General features: G+C 43.4%; 1 protein-coding gene across 4 annotated transcripts in view; it reads right to left on the minus strand.

Annotated features, from left to right (window-relative positions):
* The window catches only part of DIP2C (disco interacting protein 2 homolog C), a 398,914-nt gene that overhangs the window by 21,465 nt on the left and 354,537 nt on the right, over positions 1-22,912 (minus strand). For all 4 annotated transcript variants that reach the window (XM_060248086.1, XM_060248085.1, XM_060248084.1 and 1 more), the window contains 8 exons: positions 21,377-21,500; positions 18,617-18,738; positions 17,374-17,485; positions 17,172-17,281; positions 15,708-15,838; positions 11,908-12,076; positions 9,581-9,751; positions 685-746 (listed from right to left, as the gene is read on the minus strand). In XM_060248086.1, the coding sequence (XP_060104069.1) occupies positions 685-746; positions 9,581-9,751; positions 11,908-12,076; positions 15,708-15,838; positions 17,172-17,281; positions 17,374-17,485; positions 18,617-18,738; positions 21,377-21,500 (1,001 nt within the window). The remainder of the gene's footprint in view (positions 1-684; positions 747-9,580; positions 9,752-11,907; positions 12,077-15,707; positions 15,839-17,171; positions 17,282-17,373; positions 17,486-18,616; positions 18,739-21,376; positions 21,501-22,912) is intronic.

A 22,912-nucleotide genomic window follows, 5' to 3' on the forward strand; every position in this document is an offset into this window, starting at 1 on the left:
CTGTTAAATAAACAAAATATTGCAGAAGTGCTTATCTTTTAACCATATTTTATTTTAAGTTTTTAAAAAGAAATCGTTGTGTTTGTCTGTGTCCTTTATAAAGTTTATATCTCTGCTATCTGGCATTACATTTTATGACACACATGGCCCAGCCCAACAAAGTCTTGTTTATGTCAGATCCAGCCCTCAAAACAAATGAGTTCAACACCCCTGTCTTAGATAGTGTTAAAAACAAACTAGACAAATTCATGGAAGATCAGCCTGTTAACAGCTACAAACTATGATGACTAAACAGCACTTCTGTGTTTGGAGGCTGTGCATCTCTGAATACAAGTGTGTGTGTGTAAGCTTAGACAATCATGTTCTGCATGCAGACCTTCTGTACCATTTATTTATTTACTGTTTCCTTTACTTCTCACCTTTCTTCAGTCAGGAATCTCAAGGTGGGATGTATATGAGGTTCCCAGGAGAACTCTCATCTGGGCACTTACCAGGTTCAGCAAGACTGCTACAATAAGCATCTTCCACACATGACTTGGGACATCTAGTTGGCCACCATGGGAAACAGGACACTGGCCTAGACAGACCCTTGGTTGGATCCAGCAGAACTATTCTTAGCTTTTAAGCATCGTGTGTGTATTTCAACCCTGAATACTGCAAAAAAAATTTTTTTTTAATTCCTACCTGTCATGCCTCAGGGCCCTCATGTCAACATACACAGTTGTTGGATCTGGCCCCGACGTCCCCTATAAAAGAACAGCTTTCAGTTAGAACTCTTGCCTAGAGCACATGTCTGTGTGCTCTGATAAATGGTGGTGGTAAGGAAACACAACAAAAAACCCTTGCATTATACTTACCATTGATGTAAACTGTAGAAAACCCATGTTATTACTACTGATCAAAACAGTTAATACATTAATAACGGTGTGTGGGATGGGGGACAGAAAATTAATCATCTTCCTGGGCATACTCATTAACCTTTTAGTACAAATATAAACTCGCAATTGTCTCCTTTCTTGAAAATGAATGTCAACAGAAACTTGACGCTAGTGAAAGGCTGAGACAGCATATATCTACATAGCAACACATGATGCATTTGGTAAAACAAAAGAATACAGGAACAGCTGAAGAGACACAGTTGGCAATGGTAGAAGCAAGTGAAAAAAAGAGGCAGAGTTTGTTGAGACTCTCAAATAGATGCAAAAGATTTATTTAAAGTAAATGGCATTAAAAAGGGCGGGATGTGATACCAGCTGATATGGACTGAAGAAACATAAGCAGCTATTCTTTTCCATCACCATTTCATTTGTTATTTTTCAGGTCTGTTCTCCTAAAAGCACATCACTGCATCTAAATATTAAACAGGCTGGATGAAGAAATCAGCAAAACTAGGCTCTGTATTCTCTTGGGGGAAACCCCAGGTTTGCAGAAAAACACGACTGTGAGTTAACCAAAAGTAAAAACCAAACCCTAAGTATGGGCTGATGCTGGAAAGGCATACAGTTCCAGGAAGGATGGGATGCAGAGATCAGAAGGGGGCAGGGTGAAAGGGAAAATGGAAAGGAGGAAGAAGTCAGCCAACTCAAGTCTTGGGGAGCCCAGTGAATATTGCAAGGGGGAGCTTTGGGGGCAGGGGTTCCAAATTGTTTATCCTTCTCTCCTCATGAGGCTTCATGGGATTCCCAGCTTCTGGTCTATTCGCAGAACACCGAAGCTGCTAATCTAACACATGTGCCCACCTATTCCCACATCACTTTATAGGTTTTTCCCCCTTGCATTCAAGCGCTTAAGTGCTTGAGTGTTCATCCTGACTTCAATGTTCTGCAGCATGCCTCACTGCTTGCCCGGCAGAAAACTAGAAGATCATTATTTACATGTATGTAGGAATAAGTAACATCACCATGATTTCCACCACAACTGTGACAAAGTACTGGTTTCTAACCAGCTTCAGGATTCTGTGTTAGTTTGGCAACCTCCTATGCCAGGGGTGGCTAAATGTGCTTAACGTAAGAGTCACAGAGAATAAGTGTTGGATGTTTGAGAGCTGCAAGACATCAATGTCAGATGTTTGAGGGAAGGAAAGGTTGAAAGAAAGCAACTTTAAATGCATTCTCCAAGTTGCCAGCTGGCTTGGCAATGTAATTTAAAGAGACAAATGCCTTCTCCAAGCTGGCCAAGCTTCTCCAAGCTTGAGAGCCATACAATATGTGTGAAAGAGCTAAATGTGGCTCCTGAGCTGGTTTGGCCACCCCTGTCCTATGCCAACAATTGATGGGCAAGTCATACAAGATTGTGTGTGTGTGTTGGACCAGCCCAGTCTTGCTAACCGGAATCTCACAACCAAGTTTGAAGGGAAAGCCAAAGGGGACACATGAAGGACTTTTGGAATGGTGAGCAATTGGCACACAGTGAAGGTTAAAGAGACCACACAAGTAGCTCTTCCGGGTTTCTGCCATTCTGGCTGGCAGTTCATTTGCCCTGGGCTCCTTTTTTCATACAGGTCAGTTCTATGACACCACAGAGGGCAAGAGACACATCTAAACAGTGGAACATTTACTGAAACACTGATGAGCACCCCACCACCAAGACAGCCAAGAGACAGAGCTACGAGAGCCGCAACATGCATGATTAGCCTTCTTCTGTTTGGTGAAAGCCAAAAAAACCCCCCACAAGACACAAAATCCTGCCTAGTGGCTTAGAGGGTGTGGTTTCCAATGTGCTAATAGACTCAGCAGTGTAACAGACTAGCTTGGAGTGGAGGAGCTCATTTCAAGCATCGTTAATTTGGGGGAAGGGGAAGAGAGAGCAATCTATAAGTATTACCTTAGGAAATGTTTTCATAGTTGACCAAACCCGATTTATAAAATCAATAGAACCAGTTTGAACATTAAAGCTAAACTGAGTTCTGTGTGTGTGTGTGTGTGTTTTAACTTCATTGTTAAATGAGCTGACAGTTAAACTTTGGATGGAAGTCTGTATCCCATAAAGTCTGTAGATGGGGTTTCCTTCCTACCCCACGGCCAGTCCTGCAGGATTTGCAGACTGCACACCCCCCCCACATGCAAAAAAAAGTCTCCAGCCTCCATCTAGTCTGTCCCACTGTTAGGAGCGGAGAAGTGGAGGTTTTCGATGGTACATGAAAGTCCCCTACCTGCTCGGCCAGTTTCCCCAGCCTGTGTGGCTACAGCGGCAGGAACAAGAGGGATGTGGGGAGGAAAAGGAAAGACAGAAACACATAGGGGGGAAAAATAAAAATGGGAATGGAAATTGGGAGGGAGATAAAAAGGATAAATGCAAAAAGCGGGGAGTAAAATAAAAAGATAAAAAAATCATGTCAAATAACATGAATCTTACAAACTAAACCGTTACACTGTTAGAGGTTTAAAAAGAAAAAAAATGAGGTGTCAACCATTTGATAGTGCAAACAGAGGAGATGGTAATAGACTTGCTAACTTCTGACAGACGAGCAATTTGAAAGACTGTATAGACAGTGTGGTTAGTGAACAGCAGATACAAGTCCCCAAGCAACCCGTTAAAGCCAAGCTTAAGGAAATTCTATTCTGTCACCTAGCTCAGTTCTTCTGATGAGGAGGCATACTTGTACCCTCTCCTCAAAAGTTAACTTTTAGAGCTTTTTATTTTCAGAGGAACCTAAGTAGCTGAGTTTCTGCATATGTTTCATATCTCCCACAGCCAAGGCAACCCCCCCCCAAAGATAAAAAGATAAAAGAATCAGAATCACGCTTCTATGACTAGGAGTGGTCAGAACAGTAAACCATGCAGAGATGCAGTGGGCAGTCTCCTTTGATGGCTGGTATTTCAGACTCAAAAGTGCCTGAACATTTTTTTAAAAAGTTGTTTCTTATGGAACACTAGTGTGGCCCTGCACAAAATTCAGGAATTACCAGCTGAGCAAGTTTAAGAAACATATTAGTTAATAATCAGAGGTTTTCAAACTATCCTATGGTTCTTGAAAAGAACATTTTAGGTGACTCCTTGTTCTCCTGAAGCATGAAGAAAAGCTGTATAGTTCTGCACAATGAAGCTGTAACAAAAAGCATACGTATACTATTCTCTGCTCCCCCAAATCTCTACATAGGATTGAATGAAAAATCAAGGCTTCTTTGTACAGTCTTGTTACCAAAAGGTCAAAACTAAGCTAGAGAATTAAACACTCCTAGACTGTTCTGCATTTGACTGCTAGAGAAGAAGAATAAGGAGAGATTGGATTTATGCCCCACCCTTCACTACCTGAAGGAGTCTCAGAGCGGTTTACAATGTTTCCCTTCTCCTCCCCACAACAGACACCCTGTGAGGTAGGTATGGCTGAGACAGCTCTGACACAAACTAATCGAGAGGAACAGCTCTGAAAGAGTTATGACTGACATAAGGTCACTCCAGCAGGTGCATGTGGAGGAGTGGGGAATTAAACCTGGCTCTCCCAGATAAGAGTCCGCACACTTAACCACCACACCAAACTAGAGCTGGCATAGAATGTTTTTATTTGACAAAGCATACATCAAATGTTTTGAAGAACCTGAAGAACTCGCATTCATACCGAGGGTCGGAGTCCAGGCCAAATCCTCTCTCCCTCCAAAGATCCCCAGACCTCAATTATCAACCCCAGCAGCAACTTGGAAGTGTGATTATTCTGTACCCAGCAATGGGATATGGCAATGAACAATAACCAAACTCAGATTCACTATTCACTGCTGATGTGTGGCAAAAACTCCTTGCTGAGCAGGGCCAAAGGTCTCTCATTGTTACTAGCAGCGGTCATTTTGTAGAAAAACAGGTGGTGGAGCTCATCCAGGGATTGTTACGCAGCTGCACATACTATTCAATGGACAAGGAGATAGAACTCTCAGAAGGAGGAGGAGATGGAACTCTCAGAAGGTTCAGGAGCTGTGCTCCCGTGAGCTCCCACTGAATCTGAGGCCTGGTTACTAGGCTGCATCGTAAGTCAGGCTTACTTTTCGCCAGGCTGACAGACCTGTGTCAGAACTCTACTACTTCAGATTGTAGGAGAAGGTTCAAATAAGTTAGAGCTCCTCCATACAGGCATTTCCTCAGCCCAGAGTACTAGATGTCAGGGAGAAAGGCTGGAGCCTCGACACATTGTCTCCCCATGTTTACAATCCACCCTGGGCTAGGATCTGAGAGATCCAGGTTCAAATCCCTACTTGCACCACGGCAGCTCGCTGGGTGACCTTGGGCCAGTCACAGCCTCTCTGCCTAATCTACCTCATGGGATTGTTACAAGGATAAGATGAAAGACGAAGAGTAAATGGCACACCTTTCCTTAATAGATTATGTCCCTGTGCAAGTGGTGCCATCGAGACAGTATCCCATGTGCTATTAGAATGATGTTACTACTTCAATGTACGGCATTGCATTTTATCACCAATTCTTGGTAGTATTTTAGATTTACTTGACTCACACAAATTGGTTTTTTGCTAAACAATACTGCTGATGACATTACTGAAACTGTGGCAAAGTTCCTCCAGGCAGCTCTACTTATACGTAGTCCTATGGTAACTAAGCTATTTTATCATGATTTAATTCATAACTTTTAAAGAATGGAACTGAAAGATGGAATGTGTTTTTTATACATGTGTATGTTTTATTTCTGCATTTTCTGTTATCCTGCCCTTTTCTATACTAAGAGTTTTATCATGCCAATAAAGGAAATTGCTATGTATGTAAAATGAAGGAGGGTCCCCACTGGGCAGAAAGGTGGAGTGCAGAAGAATGAAATAAATAAATACTATTGGGGGAGGGGGGGAGATTCCAGCAGCCTACCGTCATCAGTAGTGAAGTCAAGAGAGCAGAGGCTGGCCATCTCAATGGCAACGAAGCCTTTGTGCAGATGACTCTATTCCCAGAGCTGAAGGCTCATTATCTTAAGCAGTGATTTGCAAAATATTAATTGCATTTACAGTTATGGCACATGCTAACCGGCAGGCCCAGAAATTGTTGTTCAGTCACCAGACTGGCGTTACATAAGGACATGTGGTTCAATGAAGGGAAGGAGAGAGGTGCAGTCCCAGGTGCCCCCGTTCATCCTCCCATTACATCAACACTTCCACAAGGTATTTTTTTGATTGGGTTGATCAGGTTTTTTGTTCTAATGCTCACAACCTGTTTATTTAAAGCAGGTTATTCCCTAGAATGGATTTACCGTTGAAAAACAGAACATATAATAACTTGCAGCCCCGTTCCTTCAGAATTATGAGGAGGAAAATGTCATCCCTCAACATCTTGAGCCTGCTGTGGTACTACTGCTCAAGGTCTGCACTCAGGCCCGTAGCAACAGTGAGGCCCAGGGGAGGCCAGGCCCATCCTTTCGACCGCTCCTTCCAACTGTATGGCCCCTCCATTGGAGGGCCCCCAATCTGTCCCTTTTGCTCACTGCCACTCTGAACAAGTAGTAGCTGGTCTTTTCACTTTTTCTTCTCCCCTTCCCTAACACAGTGAGCAGAGCAAGGAGGGGAGTCAAGAGGTCTCTGTCTCTCTGAGAGGGGCACATAAGAAAGGAGTGGGGGAGCGGAGCTGCTGTGACTGCCCAAGCAAAGGGGGGGGGGTTAGTTTGTGGAACTCAAGGCAGCTTACAGTGCCGAGAGCCCAGGGGCCAACAAACCAGGTTCCCCCAGACCCACTAAACAACGTATCCTGCTTTGGGCCCCACCAAACATGAAATCCTGGCTACGGCCCTGTCTGCACTTCTAACGGTGGTTTTGCATTCTCACTGAAGATTTCAGGTTTAAGCTCTAGCTTTCACTTCAGAGCAACCTAGCTACTAACAAATGCCAGACATTTGGGGTAAGTTAAAAGCGGTCTCAAGTGGAAACGATTGTATCAATGCCGGTTGCACCTTAATTACACCAACTCTAATTGTTTGCATGGTCAGTAAAACTTATTTTCCCCCCAAACACACTAGACTTTGCTTTCTATGGAGATGACCATATTCATGAAGTTAGAACATAAGAACATAAGAGAAGCCATGTTAGATCAGGCCAATGGCCCATCCAGTCCAACATTCTGTGTCACACAGCAGCCAAATATATATATATATATATATATATATATATATATATATATATATATATATATATATATATATATACACACACACACACACACACACACACACACACACACACACTGTGGCTAATAGCCACTGATGGACCTCTGCTCCATATTTTTATCTAACCCCTTCTTGAAGGTGGCTATGCTTGTGGACGCCACCACCTCCTGTGGCAGTGAATTCCACATGTTAATCACCCTTTGGGTGAAGAAGTACTTCCTTTTATCCGTTTTAACCTGTCTGCTCAGCAATTTCATCGAATGCCCACGAGTTCTTGTATTGTGAGAAAGGGAGAAAGTTAGATGTGACCCGTGGTTCAAGTAGCAGATTTGGCATTTAACTGTGGCACAGCTGGAGATATAACGAACTGACAACAGAGTGTGATCTGTTGGGATAGTGTAAGCCCTACCGAAACTAAGAGAAACGGCACTTCATGTTAGTTCATAGAAAGGAGAGTGCTCTTTTCCACATCAACCACAGCATTGATTGATTGATTGAATTCAATTTCTGTCCCACCCTTCCTGCAAAGCAGGCTCAGGGCAGGTTACAGGATTGGTTTAAAACAATAAGCCATTTAAAACTATAGGAACTATAAATTAGTTCTCAAGGATCGATGTGCTTCATAGCAACAAAAGTCATGTCCTTTTGGTCCAAAACTCTAATGGATCTTCCATTGTACTACAATTCTACAAAAGCGGTCATTTAATATGGAGATAGTGACACAGAAAACTATGAGTGGGAACGGGTGATCAGTAGGTGCCATGGCTCGGCAACAGAACATACACTCTGCCTGCAGAAGGCCCCTGGTTCTGTCACAAGCTTCTACAATTCAGGCACTGAACTGCAACAATAGGATGTCTCTGCCTGAAACCCTGGAAAGCTGCTGTCTGTTAGAGGCAGATGACATGGACTAGACAGATCATGATTTGACTTGATAGGAGGCAACTTCATACATTGAAATGATTGCACAGAAAGCGAAGACAGGCTCCAGGAGACATTTAGCAACCACCAGTATGCTAAAGGGTGTAATTCTATCTCCTGCATTAGCTGTCTTAACTCAACACCTTTCCTTCCTCCATGTCCCCTTCTTTACCACAGTCTCTGCCCCAAGCCATCCTTCTCAAACAACCATGATACAGAACTAAGGATATGCACATATAATCCTAATTGTACAAATATGCTCTGAATTCACAAGGGGCCATTTTCTAACTATAGAAAAGAGAGTTTATATGAATCCAGTTATTACTTATGATAGCTCTGGTATATGAAGATGCCTTACAGAGAGTCAGAATCATTAGTCCATCAATCTCAGCATTACCTCTTCTGGCTCCAAAAGTCCTCCCCAGTTTTACTACTAGCGACACTTCATGAAAAATTGTTTGCACATGTATGGAAGACAGTGTATAAAATTTACATACTCAAGCACAACATTTAGCATTGCAACCTACAGCTCTGTGACCTGTCTACCACAACTGAGGAGACCTTCCCCTGGCACCACATGATTTCCACAGAGAACTGTGATCCTCAGTACAGTTTGCCCTGGTAATGCTGTTTGAGAAAATTTATTTCCATAGAGAGGAGCCTTCAGTTTCAAGACATGTACAAGTATCTCACTTACACAGCTACTAGGGGTGTGGGGAAAAAAAATGCTACCCCCCCCCCCCTTGGGTCTATTGGACTCCCAAAATATTGGTATTCCTGGATATTCCCGAATTCCAATATTGGTATTTTATAGAGATTTAGATAAATATTTGGAATACCTGAATTTATTTGGCTCCATTATACTTTATGGAGACCGTTCTCATAGTGTATAATGGAGTTCAGAATATATGAGTTCATTCACCGAGTCAAACTTCCTTTACTTTGCTTATAAGAGAAGTCTGTTCAGAATGTTTAATTAACCACCTTTCCCCCCTGCTTCCTTGATTTGATACTGTTGTTATGCCAATAAAGGTTCTGTGACTGTGAGTCATGCTGGCACAGTGGCACAACTCTGAGAGTTCAGAAGGCACTCAAAGTTTAATGCCTTCTGAGTTCACTCACCGAGTTGCACTGCAGGAGCGGTGCAACTTGGTGAGTTCAGGAGGCATTTAAAAGTTAAATACCTTCTAGCAGCACCCAAATAAAAGCCGAATAATATTGGCTTTTAATCAGGAGTGGCTATTTCAGTAGCCAAATCAGATTCACTGATCTGATTTGGCTGAATAAATACCTGAAAAATACAAATAAGGTATTGTTCAGGTATTTATTTGGCTTGGAATATACCAAGTGCACATCCCTAAAGCTACTAAAATTAACAGCTGTATGGAGGCTTTATGAAAAATGCTTGTTAACTGAAATGTGGCAGGATGAGATGGGATGTGTATTACTAGCATTATGAAAGAAGAAACACTGAGTACTACATGCATTGTCTAATCAAGCAGCCTAGTAAAAAGCTCACCCATGTCATAACAGGAGGTGCTACTTTTAAGATTTTTCTAAGAAGAGTCTTACCTGCAAACATATGGCTAGGTTAACTCTGCAGCCAAACGATGTGCTGACAGCCCGGGGGTGTAGGCCCAGATCTTTGAAAAGCTTTGAAAAAGATTGCGTCAGAGCGATTCGAGGCCGTTCTTCTGCCACAACCACACATGTCCGCACCCTCGAGAGGTCCAGTCCTCTTTGCTAGAAATGACATAAGAAGTTATTCCCCAAGAAAGGCAACTTGGATGATTTCAGGTCTGTTCAGAAGTCTAACAACTTTATATTTTGCAGAAAATTAGCACAAGTACAAAATGGAAGACTGCAGGAAAGTGCACAGCAGAAGAGGAAAGCTGCTTATGATAGAGAAGATGACACCGGCAATTCAGAAAACAGCAGCTAAATTAATGTTTAGTTAGGATGTGAGGGACACCACATTAGAACATCTTCTAGAACATTGGAACACAAACATCCACCTATACCCCAAATAGTTATTTATGTATACATTATTTTGTTAACAACTTATACCCTACTTTTCCTCTAAGTAGCTTATATACAGATTATCTTCAGGAGGGGAGGCGGCATGGTATAGCCTGATCTTGCCAGATCTCAGAAGCTAAGCAGGATTGACATCTGGATGGGAGACCACCAAGGAAAACTGCAAAGGAAGGCAATGTCACACCACCTCTGCTTCTCACTTGCCTTGAAAGCCCATCACTTGGGTCACCAACATTAAGGTGTAAGTTGATGAAACTTATGCATCTTTGTAATCTGCTCAGATAGTTTAGAAGGCTTAATTACACATCTGCTTAATTACAGAAATAGCACTATTTTGTGTACCTTCAGAAAGTGAATATAATGCAGCAGTCAGTGTTAGTCTGGGACTGAGAAGCCCTGGATGCAAATTCATTCTCAGCTATGGAAACTCAGTGAAGCCAGTCAGCCTAATTTACACTCACAGCATTGCTGTGAAGACAAACTGAAGGAAGGGAGGCCACCATATGCCACCTTGAGCTCTTTGGGATAAGAATGAAACACAGGCCGAAAGCCTAGAGAAGGGTCAGCTGGTCTCCAAGAGCTCATTTCTCTCCTAAATTTGGCCCTTCACTTTGGGTAGCTGTTCTCCTTCAGACACCAGCCACTTGTTGAAAGAGGAGCTTTCCATGTTGGTTACTGACTTTGCTGTTCTTGGATTTATTTTACTTGACTGATTATTATTATTATTGCACATAACTGACTTGGTACATCTGAAAAGGGTGGAGGTGAAAAGAATACTGCAAAATCCATGCAAAACACTGCTTTTATCCTATGAACCACCGCAAAAATAGTGTTGGGTGGAAACCCAGAAAGGACACAAACAGCCCTGCTGGATGAGGCCAAAGGCCCATCTAGTGCAGCAGCCAGTTTCTTCACTGGCCGACAAGTTGCCCTAGGAAGGCTGTAGATGGGCCATGATGGCCTATGCTGCTAACCTCACATTGTTTCCTCTTCCCCTACCTCCAGTGCTATACTGCCTCCGAACAGGAAAGGCTCCATTTAGCCATCATGGCTAAAAGCCACGGACAAAACTACAGCACTGGACACAGGCTCATGGCTGGTGTCAAGTAGGAGCCCTTCCTGAAGCCAGGGCCTAGCTGAGAGGCCTGCTGGTAGCAGTGCTATCAGGGGCGGACTGTGACATTTAAATGGCCGCAGAGAAAGCCAAACTGAATCTCCCGTGCAGCATCACGGTGACTCACCTGCACCTTCCTCCTGCAAACTGGCAGCAGTGAGGAAGGAAGCAACTGGTCAGCTGACCCTGATCATCATTGCCATAGGAAGATCCTGTCCAAGTGGCCCCTGAGGCACTGGCAGAGTTGCTGGGGCTTGGACAGTGATGCTTCCTGGCTGCCAATGGCCCACCAGGACATTTCTCCGTAAATTCAATAGCCTGTCTGCTCATGAACACTATCTTTGTAGCGTGCTCCACTTCTCAATAGCAACTTATTCTTCCCTTGGGCTGAGAGATCTTCTGTTCCATAGAACCCCTGCACTGGCTGCACAAACGACGTATCACCTGTAATAAAATCCATCATGCCCAAGACAAAAATCTTATTTATGTGGATGTACCCTGAATAGCCACAAGTGAAATCAAGCCCCAAGCAGTGAAATTACTTTGTAATCCTGTGGTCTGGAAAGAATCCAGGAACAGCAGGTGAGAAACTTATTAGCAGGAGGGAAATGCTACTGCCTCTGTTGAAGATTTTCTCTCACTCTTTGATGAGCTGCTTCTTGCTGAATGCCTTCTGATCGCACAGGTCAACACTATGAAAAGTGATAGAATACAGGGGGCAGACGGACAGGAAACCGGCCCCACTCACCTTCAGAGATTCTGTTTGTGAACCAAGCCCCTTGGTGCAAAGCTCCATGACCGAGTAAGAGCAAAAAGTATCTCTCACTTTGTACTGACTCACAGCCAAGAGCCAGAGCGCAGGTGTGGTCTCCAGTTCTGAGGGAGGAATCAGAATAGACTGGTGCCCTGAATAAACGCTGCAAAGATACAAGATTTGTTAACATGCAACTGGAAACCTGCTTTCAGAAGACTGCAAATGGAAAGGGAGCTGTTTGCGGCAGCCACAGCTGCCTAACCCTGGACATTGCACAGGGCAGAATTAAAATGACTGAGTTAAGTGCGTAGGGGCTGCTACGAACTGCTCATGTGCAGACCATCCTACTCATCTGTAGCAGGGAGAACAGATAAGGATGGAAGGTCCTGCTACTTTATGGAATGACCTCCATTTGAGTAAGATAACACAGCTGAAATGTATATGACGAACCATGGTTTGCTATTCCTTGAATTACTCATGGGCAGGGAAGATCTTCAGGCTTATGGATTCCCTCATCTTTCCATTCAAGGGGCTCAAAAATGGAAGTGCTTATGCAGCAAGGCAACTCCTCAAGGGGGAGCTGGAGCAAGTGCTCAGGCCTGGGGATTCCCCTATCTGTTCACACAACCAACCAACCAAGGTTTGTTGCCACATCTAATTCCCACCATGGTGTCTTGGACAACCTTGCATATATATCACAGAATGAAGTTCTTCCCTTTGTTACATCCAGAGAACTCTTTTAATGCCATGGGAATCTTGGCAAAATGTAGCTAAAATCATACTACCATTTCTGTCACAGCTTGGCTGCATCTATCAATGGAAAGCTTGCTATTTGCCAAGATCAACTATTCTTCTATAAATTATCCTTATGACATGAATTCTTAGGACTAGTTCACATATGCACGCTTATTTGATGAGCGCAGCATCAAGCTATGACTTGCATGTTTGAATCACTGTTCACTGTTCAATCCCAGCAAACATATTACATTGAGGGAAAGGTGGTATATACTTTTCCTAAACATATAGTATCTCATGAATGCAATGGTTTTCAACGGAGTCTATGACTTGTGTATGTATGCATTAATAAGGTATATTAGCTACTGAACTCTGATATGTTCAGTAGACTGAAAAGGTAAAATGGCCCAGGAACAAGCCACTCAGCTTGAACTAGTCTCTTGCTTGTGGGGGTCCAGTAGGAAAAATTAAATAAGTCAACATGGGTAACATGCCCTGTAAATTAAATCCTCAGTTTGCCCTGTGTATCTCCTTGTGTGAATGAGCCCTTATGTTGACAATAGGAAGAAACCTTAAGACTTCTTCATCAATCTGTCAAGTTAACTAACCTCAGGTTACTAAAAAGAAAGTTTTACTAGAGATAAATTATAGCACATCGAGATCCTAGGCTGTAGTCTTTTTTATTGGGGGGGGGGGGGGGGGAATAAGCCATGAACAAAACTGCTCAATATGATTGTAACAGAACAGCCATTTTAAAATATTGCCTCTCCAATTCAGCACACAAGTTTATCAAGGGGGAGATGCGCTGTCCAGCTAATTAGCTGTAATTTTAAGTCAAATGTTTTAAAAAAGCCTACTTGAAATCAATCACTAAAAGCTGAGAAGCAATTAAAACACAAAAAAGGCCATGAACTTTAGCACAAACAGTGAAAAGGAAAGTACGTGTGTATCCATGAACTCACATTTTTGCTATGTCCAGAATGCATCAATCTTTGACAAAGATCCCCAGGAAATCCTGCTGGAGCGTGTGGCCGATTGATAGGAATCTGGAGGGTTTTCAATAGAGGCCTATTGCTCTGCTTTGCAAGGTTTCATTTCATTATTATTTTATACCCTTTGGGACATAAAATAAAAACAAAACAAAAAACTTTGCAAAACCATGCAATATACTCAAGACTTACCAATAGGCCGGCTCCATGCTCCAAGTAGGCTTTCCTTAGTGGTTTGGAAGTCTCAGAATGGTGCATTCTGGGACATCACAGGGGAGGAGACCACCACAACTTCACAGAATCTACAATACAGACAAGTGATTCAGTTGTTTTGGCTGCTTGGGCTGAGATTGTGACTCCTCAGTAGGCTGGGATCCGTAATTAATCCTGACACTGCTGTGGCAGTGACCAGTGGCAACAATATCGATCCTGAGTCTAAGGGAATGTTTCCCTTGATTTAGATTTCTTTACATGATCACGAGGATAATCAGGAATCCTAGATGGTTGACAAAAGAAATGGGAAAGTCCTGATGATGGCTAGAGTCAAGGATGGTTTTACGTAAGAAGAAAGTTATGGCTTGTTGTTTCGGATGTGCAGAGGTGAATGGAGTTGAGAATGCCTTATAAGCCAGTGTAGGCCCAAATCTCTCAAAACCAAATCACAGTTTGGCCAGTGAGACCTTGACTCAGGCTCCCAAGCTTCCTCCTCTCCTTATGTGCTCTGGTTTCATCCTTCGCATTTTGGTTTGCTGCAACAAAAGTTCACTGTGATACCCAAAGCATGTTTGGTAAAAAAACTGTCCTAGCACCAGAAATAGAAGCCTTCAAAGCAGGCTTTCAGCTCTGGGGGAACACAAACTGTGGTTAAGAGATGGAGCTGGAACACACAAGGGAAGGATGCATGGCCTCAGCAGCCAGCCCCCTGGCTTGGTTAGCAGGTCTGAACCAGGCTACTGACTTGTGAATAACCTCAGGCTGTAAGTAAGTGTGCAGATAAGTGAGACACTTGTGTATTCTCTGTCCGTTAAATTACTTCGAACTGGAGAGAAAATTTCCTTACAAATGGTCTCCTTGCAACAAGGAAACCCCTGCCTCTTTCACAAATATCTACAAGAATCAATGAGGACCATACTAGCAGGGAAGGAAGTAGGGAGGACTCAGCTAGTGAGCTACCAGCACCTGAACACCGTCTGTGCTGAATATGTTGTAGGTACTTAAGCCTGAGAGTGGCCAGAAATGTGAGCCCATCTCCTGACTCTACTTAGCCAGTGGCTCGCAGCAATCATTATTCAGCCCAGTGAATTTGGTTCCACCTCAGCTGAGATTGTTTCTGCTTTGCTTTGTCTATTTTGGTTGTATTATATAAATGGGCTACCTGGTTTTTTGGACATTTTTGTAAGCCACTTTGGGTTCCCTTTGAGGAGAAGACACAGAAATACTGGGTCCTCCTTGAACAAAAACACTAATAATCAGGAGAAAGGTATTGGCACTTGCACATGTCTGGAGTTTTACAGGCCATGTTCACCATAAGATTCTTGGACAATGCATGGATTAAGAAACTAGATGCTTAATTTTTAACTATTTGTATTCCATGGTGTATTTAATCCTATCTTCCTTGAAAGTCACCTTAAGCACAGAGATGTTCTACATAAGCAGGGCTTTTGGGGGGCAGGAGTGCACCGGAGTGGCGCTCCCTCTGGGCTGACCAGGGCTCTGGCTGGCACACAGGGGAAGAGAACTTTAAACACCTCCCCAATGGCTTTAGCCTTCCCCAGTGTGCCCACTGCAGCAGGCAAGCTGGGGAAGGCACAGGGGAGCTCCTGCTGAGCTTTTTCTACAACCCCCCCACCCCCCCGTACATAAGTAAATCAATAAAAACTGGTTGAAATAAACCAACTATGCTGTGAAGACTGTCGCGTTATGAATTGACTTTTCACCTTCTAGATTCTCTCTCCTCCGATAAGCCTGTTGATCATGTAATCTTGGGGAATGTTTTGTTTGTTTGTTTGCTTAAAGTGCGACCTTTCAGCGGGCTGCATCACCTGACGGGTAAGAGGGAGAGGGACTTACCTACAGAGGCACCAAAGGACAAACCCGAGTCCACAGTAAGGGTCCAAACAGATAGCAACTTCTCTAGAAGGATAAAGCTCACACTGCAGCTTAATAGAACGACAAAAGGCACTAGTGGCTGCATGAGACATCTGGAAGAAGATAACAGGGCAGCAATTATGATGATTAAGTGTATCGTGCTATAGGCTCATTCTTGAGCTGCTGCCAGCCCTCAAGCCAGCCACAGGATAGGCAGCAATAAGAGTCAGCGTCACTTCTCTACCCCCATCTGCCTCCAAAACACACACAATTATTTATAAATGATGGAAATTAATATGCTTTCCAAGGAGGATATTCAAGCAACCATGAGGGGCAGGCAAAAAACAGGGTGACTCATCGGGAACTCTGATTTCTACTTTATCATCAGGAACAGTTAGAAATTTATGCGCGGCTCCAGAGAACAGGTTGTATCTTTGAGTTTTTTAAAAAGCTAAAGGAATATTTTGTGGGGGGAACAGCCGTAGCTTAGTGGCACAGAGCCTCTGTGTTGTGCACAAAAGGGTCCCGATTTCATCCTTTCAAATTAATCTCCAGTTACAGGGTCTTTCAGCTGAGGATAAAGACTCTTTGCCTAACTCCTCAGAAAGCCTCCTCCAGCCAGAACGGGCACTACTGGAATTAGAGGGGCCACAAAACTTACACAGAGCACAAGTGGTAGAAATATATAAATTTAAGATTTCTAATGAAAATCACAGGCTTTAGGACCTAACACTACATCCTTTTTACACTAGGATAGGAATTTTTTTCCAAGCATATGTGAATTCCTGAATGTGTTTTCTTCAAGAATAGGAGCAAGGCAATTTTGGGAAATTCACACTATGAGCCTGGTTTAGCAGAAATTCCTTAGAAGCCCCCTGTAAGATATGAAACCTACCAGGACTGGTCAAGTTCTGTCAGGTTTCACTAAACAATTTGCCTTATCAGGGTCCTGATGTTGAGAATAAATCAGAAATTGGGAAATAAATATTGAGGGAACCACCCATGCATCTTTGTATGATTTGCAAAATTTGCCTTGTTCCTATCCTTGAAGAAAACAAATTGAGGAATTCACTTGTGCTTGGAAAAATACAACACTTAGCTACACTCAAGGCCTTATGGGAGGAAAAATCAAATAAGGCCACAGACAAATTCAGGCTATTGTCCTGTCTCAACTATAATTCTGCCACAGGGGAAAAAAATACACCCAGGGGAGGCAAGAAATCCTTTTAAGTATTGACTTTGTTTTGTCTGGGCACACAACTGCATAGGTAAAATGTCTGAGAGAATTTGGGTTTCCATGGTACAGGCGCTTTGGATTTGGGGCAGCGTGAACAGAGCTTCAAGTACCTGTCCTGGATTTCGTCTGGTCACTTTCTCTACATATTACATACATCCCCAGCCTTGATTCTCGCATGGCAACATTTAGCTCTGTTGCTGAATCCCTACCTTCACCCCGGCTAGCATTCCAGTTGTGGATACACTGAAATCAAGGTAAGCCAGCATGTCAGGGTTAGAAGGTTTGTAGATCTGAGGAGGCCGTTTCTTTGGCAAATCATCTGAGGAGGGAGAAAAAGAATGAAGATGGGATTCAGCAGCAGCGATATTTCAAAACGAGACACAGCCGTTTGCAGAGGAAAACAGCTCATACCTGTGTCTAAGATGGGGGGCCAGGTTCGGACATCCACCGCTGCAGCTGCCTCTCGCGACCTCAACAATTTACATATCAATTGTGTCGTCATTAAACAGGCAGAGCGGCTCACCTGAGAGTTTGGGAACAGGAAATGTGATAGAAGATCCAAACTACCCAACATAAAAGTGTTTTCAGTGCCATTTTTTAAAATCACTTCATGTAAAACCTGCCTTTCTCCCTGGGGGGGACCCAAAGTGTCTTCCATCATTATCTACTCCTCCACTGTATCCTCACACCCATCTTACAAGGGTAGATGAGCCTGAGAATGTGTGTCTGGTCCCAGGTCACCCAACAAGCTTCCATGGCAGAGTGGGGATTTGAGCCTGGGTCTTTTCTCAGATCCTAGCCTGACATTCTAACCCAGGGGTGTTAAACATGCAGCCTGGGGGCCAAACAGGCCCCTGAAGGGCTCCTATCAGGCCCCCAAGCAATTAGTTATCTGCTTCCTTCTGAATCACAGCTTGCTTTGCAAGGCTTGCTCAATCGCATGGGAGATACAGAGCAAAACCTCTATTTTCTCCATTGGCTGAGGCTTCTCCCTTGGGGAGGGAAGCGGGGAGGGAGAGAGGGCTTTACCAGTCTCTCTTAATCACACAGCAGAGCTACTGAGTCAAGCCTCTCTTCTGTCTATTGGCTGAAGTTCCTCCCCCTCCTGGTCCCCTGGGGAGGGAGGGAAAGAGCCAGAGCTCCCTTTGCCCAGTTCCCTGGATCCCATGGGACAAATACAAAGAAAGCACCTTTAAGACCAACAAGTGCTAATGTTTTAAACATGTTTAAGTTGTTTTTTTTTTTTAAATCTTTAATTGTGTCTGTGTCCTTTACAAAGTTTAAATCTCTGCTACATGGCATGACATTTTACGACACACATGGCCCGGTCCTCATAACAAATGTGTCAGATCCATCCCTCAAACCAATGAGATCGACACCCCTGCTCTAACTGCTATGTCACACTGGTTCTCCCCATGATGGCCAGTTCTAAGCCAGTTAAGCACTAGCAAGCCAGCTTTTGCCCTGCGCTAGTCATAGACCTGCTCCTGCCTACATGCCCTCCTGCATATCGCTTTGGACTGCAAGGAATTTCAAAAGCAGTTTGTGATTGGCATGAATAGCCTTGGAAGTGAGGGAGGAGCTAACCCCACTGAGATCTCTGGGTCCCTGTCACTTTAAAAAAACCTGAAGCATTTTCATATTAACGGCTGACCTCCACAATCATCTTCACTGTAGGCAACGTCGTTGCAATGTTTTGTGGATGTGGAGGTCGAACTGTTATCGGCACACAGCCTGCGTACAAACACCCGTAAAATGCAGCAATCAGATCTATCCCTGCATGGTGAATAAAAAAAAAGAGATTGAGGAGATTTTCTAGCTTGAAGGGAGGGAAAGTAAAAGTTTAAATTCAGTCACAGATACTTGGAGACTGGCATAAATACTCCTTTTGAAATTAGCAAGACGAAATTAGCAGCGAGAGTCTTGAGCAAACTCTTTTTTCAATTGGGGTTCGTTAAGCTTCACTGATCGTTTTCATTTTAAATGCTCTTTTAGGCATGAAAGTAGCAAAGAAAGCCGCTGGGCCTAAACCTGATGCTGTCATTCTCAAGAGCTGTTTTAATTTTAGGAGAGCTAATATTTATAAGCTATGCACTAGAGAGGAGAAACACGTAAAAATAACTCATTGCAATCCATGATTCTTTAAGATTCTTTTGCATTTTTAGTTATACTAAGAAAAGGAAAAGGCCCAAAAGAATATGTGAAAAAAATGTAATGAAGTTTTACATTGGAGAAAATGTCCTTGCTTATCAACTGGTACCAGGGTAAGGTAGTTATAGAGACTCATTACAAGTGTAGAGTTTTTTAACGAGTCTCAAAGCAGAGTACAATTGCCTGTTCCCTTCCTCTCCCCACCACAAGCACCTTGTGGGGTAGGTGGCGCTGAGAGTGTTCTGGAAGAACTGGGACTGGTCCAAGGTCACCCAGGAGGCTTCATGCGGAGGAAGAGTGGGGAATCAAACCTGGTTCTCCAGATCAGAGTCCGCCACTCTCAGCCACTTCATCATGCTGGCTCTATTACTACAACAATAGTAATACTGTTATTATATCATGACTATCACGTAACTGTGTGTATGCCCATTTAGAAGACGACGACGACGACTGCAGATTTATACCCCGCCCTTCTCTCTGCATCAGAGACTCAGAGCGGCTTACAATCTCCTGTATCTTCTCCCCCGACAACAGACACCCTGTGAGGTGGGTGGGGCTGAGAGGGCTCTCACAGCAGCTGCCCTTTCAAGGACAATTCCTTCAAGAGCTATGGCTGACCCAAGGCCATTCCAGCAGCTGCAAGTGGAGGAGTGGTTCTCCCAGATAAGAGTCCACACACTTAGCCACCACACCAAACTGGCCCTGATGACTGCTTTTCTCATGCAACCAAATCACTTAGGGAACTGAGGGTGGTCTGCACTTTCACTCTCAATTTGTACACTGAAGAAACAGAGGAGCAAACCTACCTTCATCCAGTCTCATATTTGCCAAATAATGGGAAACTCCCCTAGCTTTTTGCTATCGTGTAGCACTTTGTGAAGATACAGGGTGCTGAGCGACTGCATGTTCAACTTGGTTTACAGTCCTGATCCTTTAAAGCAGGGGTGTCAAATGTCCATCCCGTGGGCCAGAACTGTACAGCCCAGGGCTTTAATCAGGCCCCCTCCTTTTCTTCCCCCTCCCTTCGCCATTTGTAGCTCTGAGGCTGACAGCATTCCCTTCTCTTTCCGTTCCCTGCCTTTTTCTGCTGCCTTTCTTGCAGGCTGCAGCACAGACAAAGCTTCAAGGAAAACGTGGACTCTCCAGCAAAGCTGCAGGGAGAACATGGAGTGGATTTTCCATCAAGGTCTCTGTACCCAGATTGATAGGGTCCAGGGACCTTGATGGAAGACCCATGCTACATTTTCCTTGCAGCTTTGTCTGTGCTGCAGTGCGTTTCAGCAGAGTGGAGATTAACTTTCAGCGTTCCTATATAGACAGCTGAAGCTCAGGCTTTCTGGAGTTGTGTCCTTGCAAATAAAGGGTTGACGCTTTGAGCCAGCTTGTCTCTGCTCTATGGACCTGACCTAGTGAGTACTCTAGCCTGGGAACCCATAGCCAAAGGTGGATATTATACTGGAGAGCCATTGCCAATTTGAGGAGACCTGGGGGTGGGGAGAAAAGCTTGCAATGGCGTTTAATTGTTTTCCCAGGCTCAAAGCATTTTATATTTTCAGTTTCTGTTGTGATCCTTGTACTTTTTCTTGATGTTTTATTTTAAAAATTGCATTGCCAAATGCCACTATTTCCCCACCTTTCCATTTTAAACAAAGCATTGCAAGAGTTTTAAGCATGTTTGTATTTTAGGTTAAAAATATTATCTTTAACTGTGTTTGTCTGTGTCCTTAATAAAGTTTATATCTCCATTACAACACATTACATTTTATGACACACATGGCCTGGCCCCACAAAGTCCCATTTGTATCAGATCTGGCCCTCCTAACAAATGAGTTCGACACCCCTGCTTGAAAGGAATCTAGATGCAGCCATTGATCTCAATTAGATAATTTCTACGATACTTAAGTATGGTTACCTTAAATCCTGTTAGTGAACCACAGCTAGCTTGGAATTTATTTTCAAGCAAATATGCGCAGAAGCACACACACACTTAGCTTTCTATGAGTACAGGAATGGTGCAGTTCCTACATAAGTAGAGCTTCAAAGTATGCATCGCCCTATCCCACCCCAGTGTTTGGTTTGCCAAGGTCATCAGCCATAATCCAGAGGAGGCTCTGGATTCACATAACCTTCCAAATCAATATTCTTCATACTACCTTTGCAGCTAAATTATCTAGTAAAAAATCACATTTATAATAACAGAAGGCTTCACAACCCCCAAAGCCTTTACAGACACCACTGAAAATATATATTGAATGTTGTTTACCTGGCGGGTAGACCAAAGCAACGTGATCCCCATCTTGTAAGTGACCCCTTTCCATCAACATAACAGCTATCTTTTCAGCTCGCTTATGCAACTGAACACACGTAAGAGAGTTTGCTATTGTTCCCTGTATTGAGAAAAAGGCAGAGAGACCTTCAGTTTGCGAATCTAAAGGAAGAATGTTTAAATACAGGGTTGGTGGGGGGGGGTTTATGTTATTACGCTAAAACTTTTCATGCTTTGAGCCAAAACTGGGTCAGTGCAGTAAATGTTATTACACTCCATATATTTTTTCACCAAAAATAAGAGCACTTTCTATAACCTTTGAGGAAATGGAAAAGCAGAAAATATCAGAATTGGCAGTGGTGTTGAACTCTTCAATTGGGTGATTCAACAAGACTATCATGATGTTGACCTCATCCCAAACTCCTGAATTGGGGCCAGATCCCTTCAAGGTTGGGGCATGATTTCTAGTGGGCTAACCATAAACAGAGATTTCCCCACAGTTACTCTCTTCTTTTTCCACTCAACCATTGCAACAGTAGTGGGAAAAAGGACCCCAAAAGCAGTACTAGTTGCTAACAACAAACCACAGGAAATGCAGTCCTAGCAATTCTGGCATCCATCATAGCCAAGATCCAAGGAAACTGCTTTTCCCATGGTTTCTGGTAGCCCTAGTTGGTGGCGTATCTGCACAGTGACCCGTATGACCTAATGCACCAAGAACCCTCTATGCTGACACAAGGTACATTTTGGAATGAGAAGAGGAACTGTCAAACCGATTTCCAGCCCCCATTGTGTTACCCCCTTGACCTCACCAGAACCATGGGTTGAAAATGATTTAATTTGAAAATAAAATAGCATTAGTCCAGCTGGAGGAGCTCACCCATTGCTAATCAGAATCAGCATTTCATCAATATAGGAGCCGCACTGCTTTCTTTTGTACTGGCTCATGATGTAGGCCCTGGAAGTATTAACATAACAATCTCGAAAAATAAAAGTCTGCTAAGATGAGCGTGTTCCTGGAAGCTACCCTTCATTAACTTGTACGTGGAACAACGCCAGCTGGCAAAAGGATCATTGAGAAGTTGGATGAAGCAGTGAATAAGAGAGAGACATCAGGAGGACAAGAGGAGGAGCCTGGCTAGCAAAATATTTCTAAGCCAGTTTTGCTAAAAATCATTTCCTACTATGCAATGCAAGGGCACATAGCCCTACCTCAAGAAATAAACTTTAAAAACTTAAAAGTTTTCTGTGGGCTCAGAGTACCAGCCATAAATGGGGCCATGCACTGTGTTATTTCTGTATGACTTATTGCTTTAGCTTTCCTTCTAATCCACCTCAAGTGAATGGGTAAATTCTGCCCCATCTCTATATCTGGTGCGACTGGATCTATCATTCCCAAACATACTCTCAGACAGCCAATGTATCTTCAAGATGGTTAATTCTGTCATACACTACGGAAATCTTAATTCCTGCAAAGATTACTTCCTTTCTGACAGTTTTAAAATCAGACATTTCTTTGAACTTAATGGGTAA

This window comes from Heteronotia binoei, chromosome 10 (assembly GCF_032191835.1).
Source record: "Heteronotia binoei isolate CCM8104 ecotype False Entrance Well chromosome 10, APGP_CSIRO_Hbin_v1, whole genome shotgun sequence".
NCBI classification, from domain to species: domain Eukaryota; kingdom Metazoa; phylum Chordata; class Lepidosauria; order Squamata; family Gekkonidae; genus Heteronotia; species Heteronotia binoei.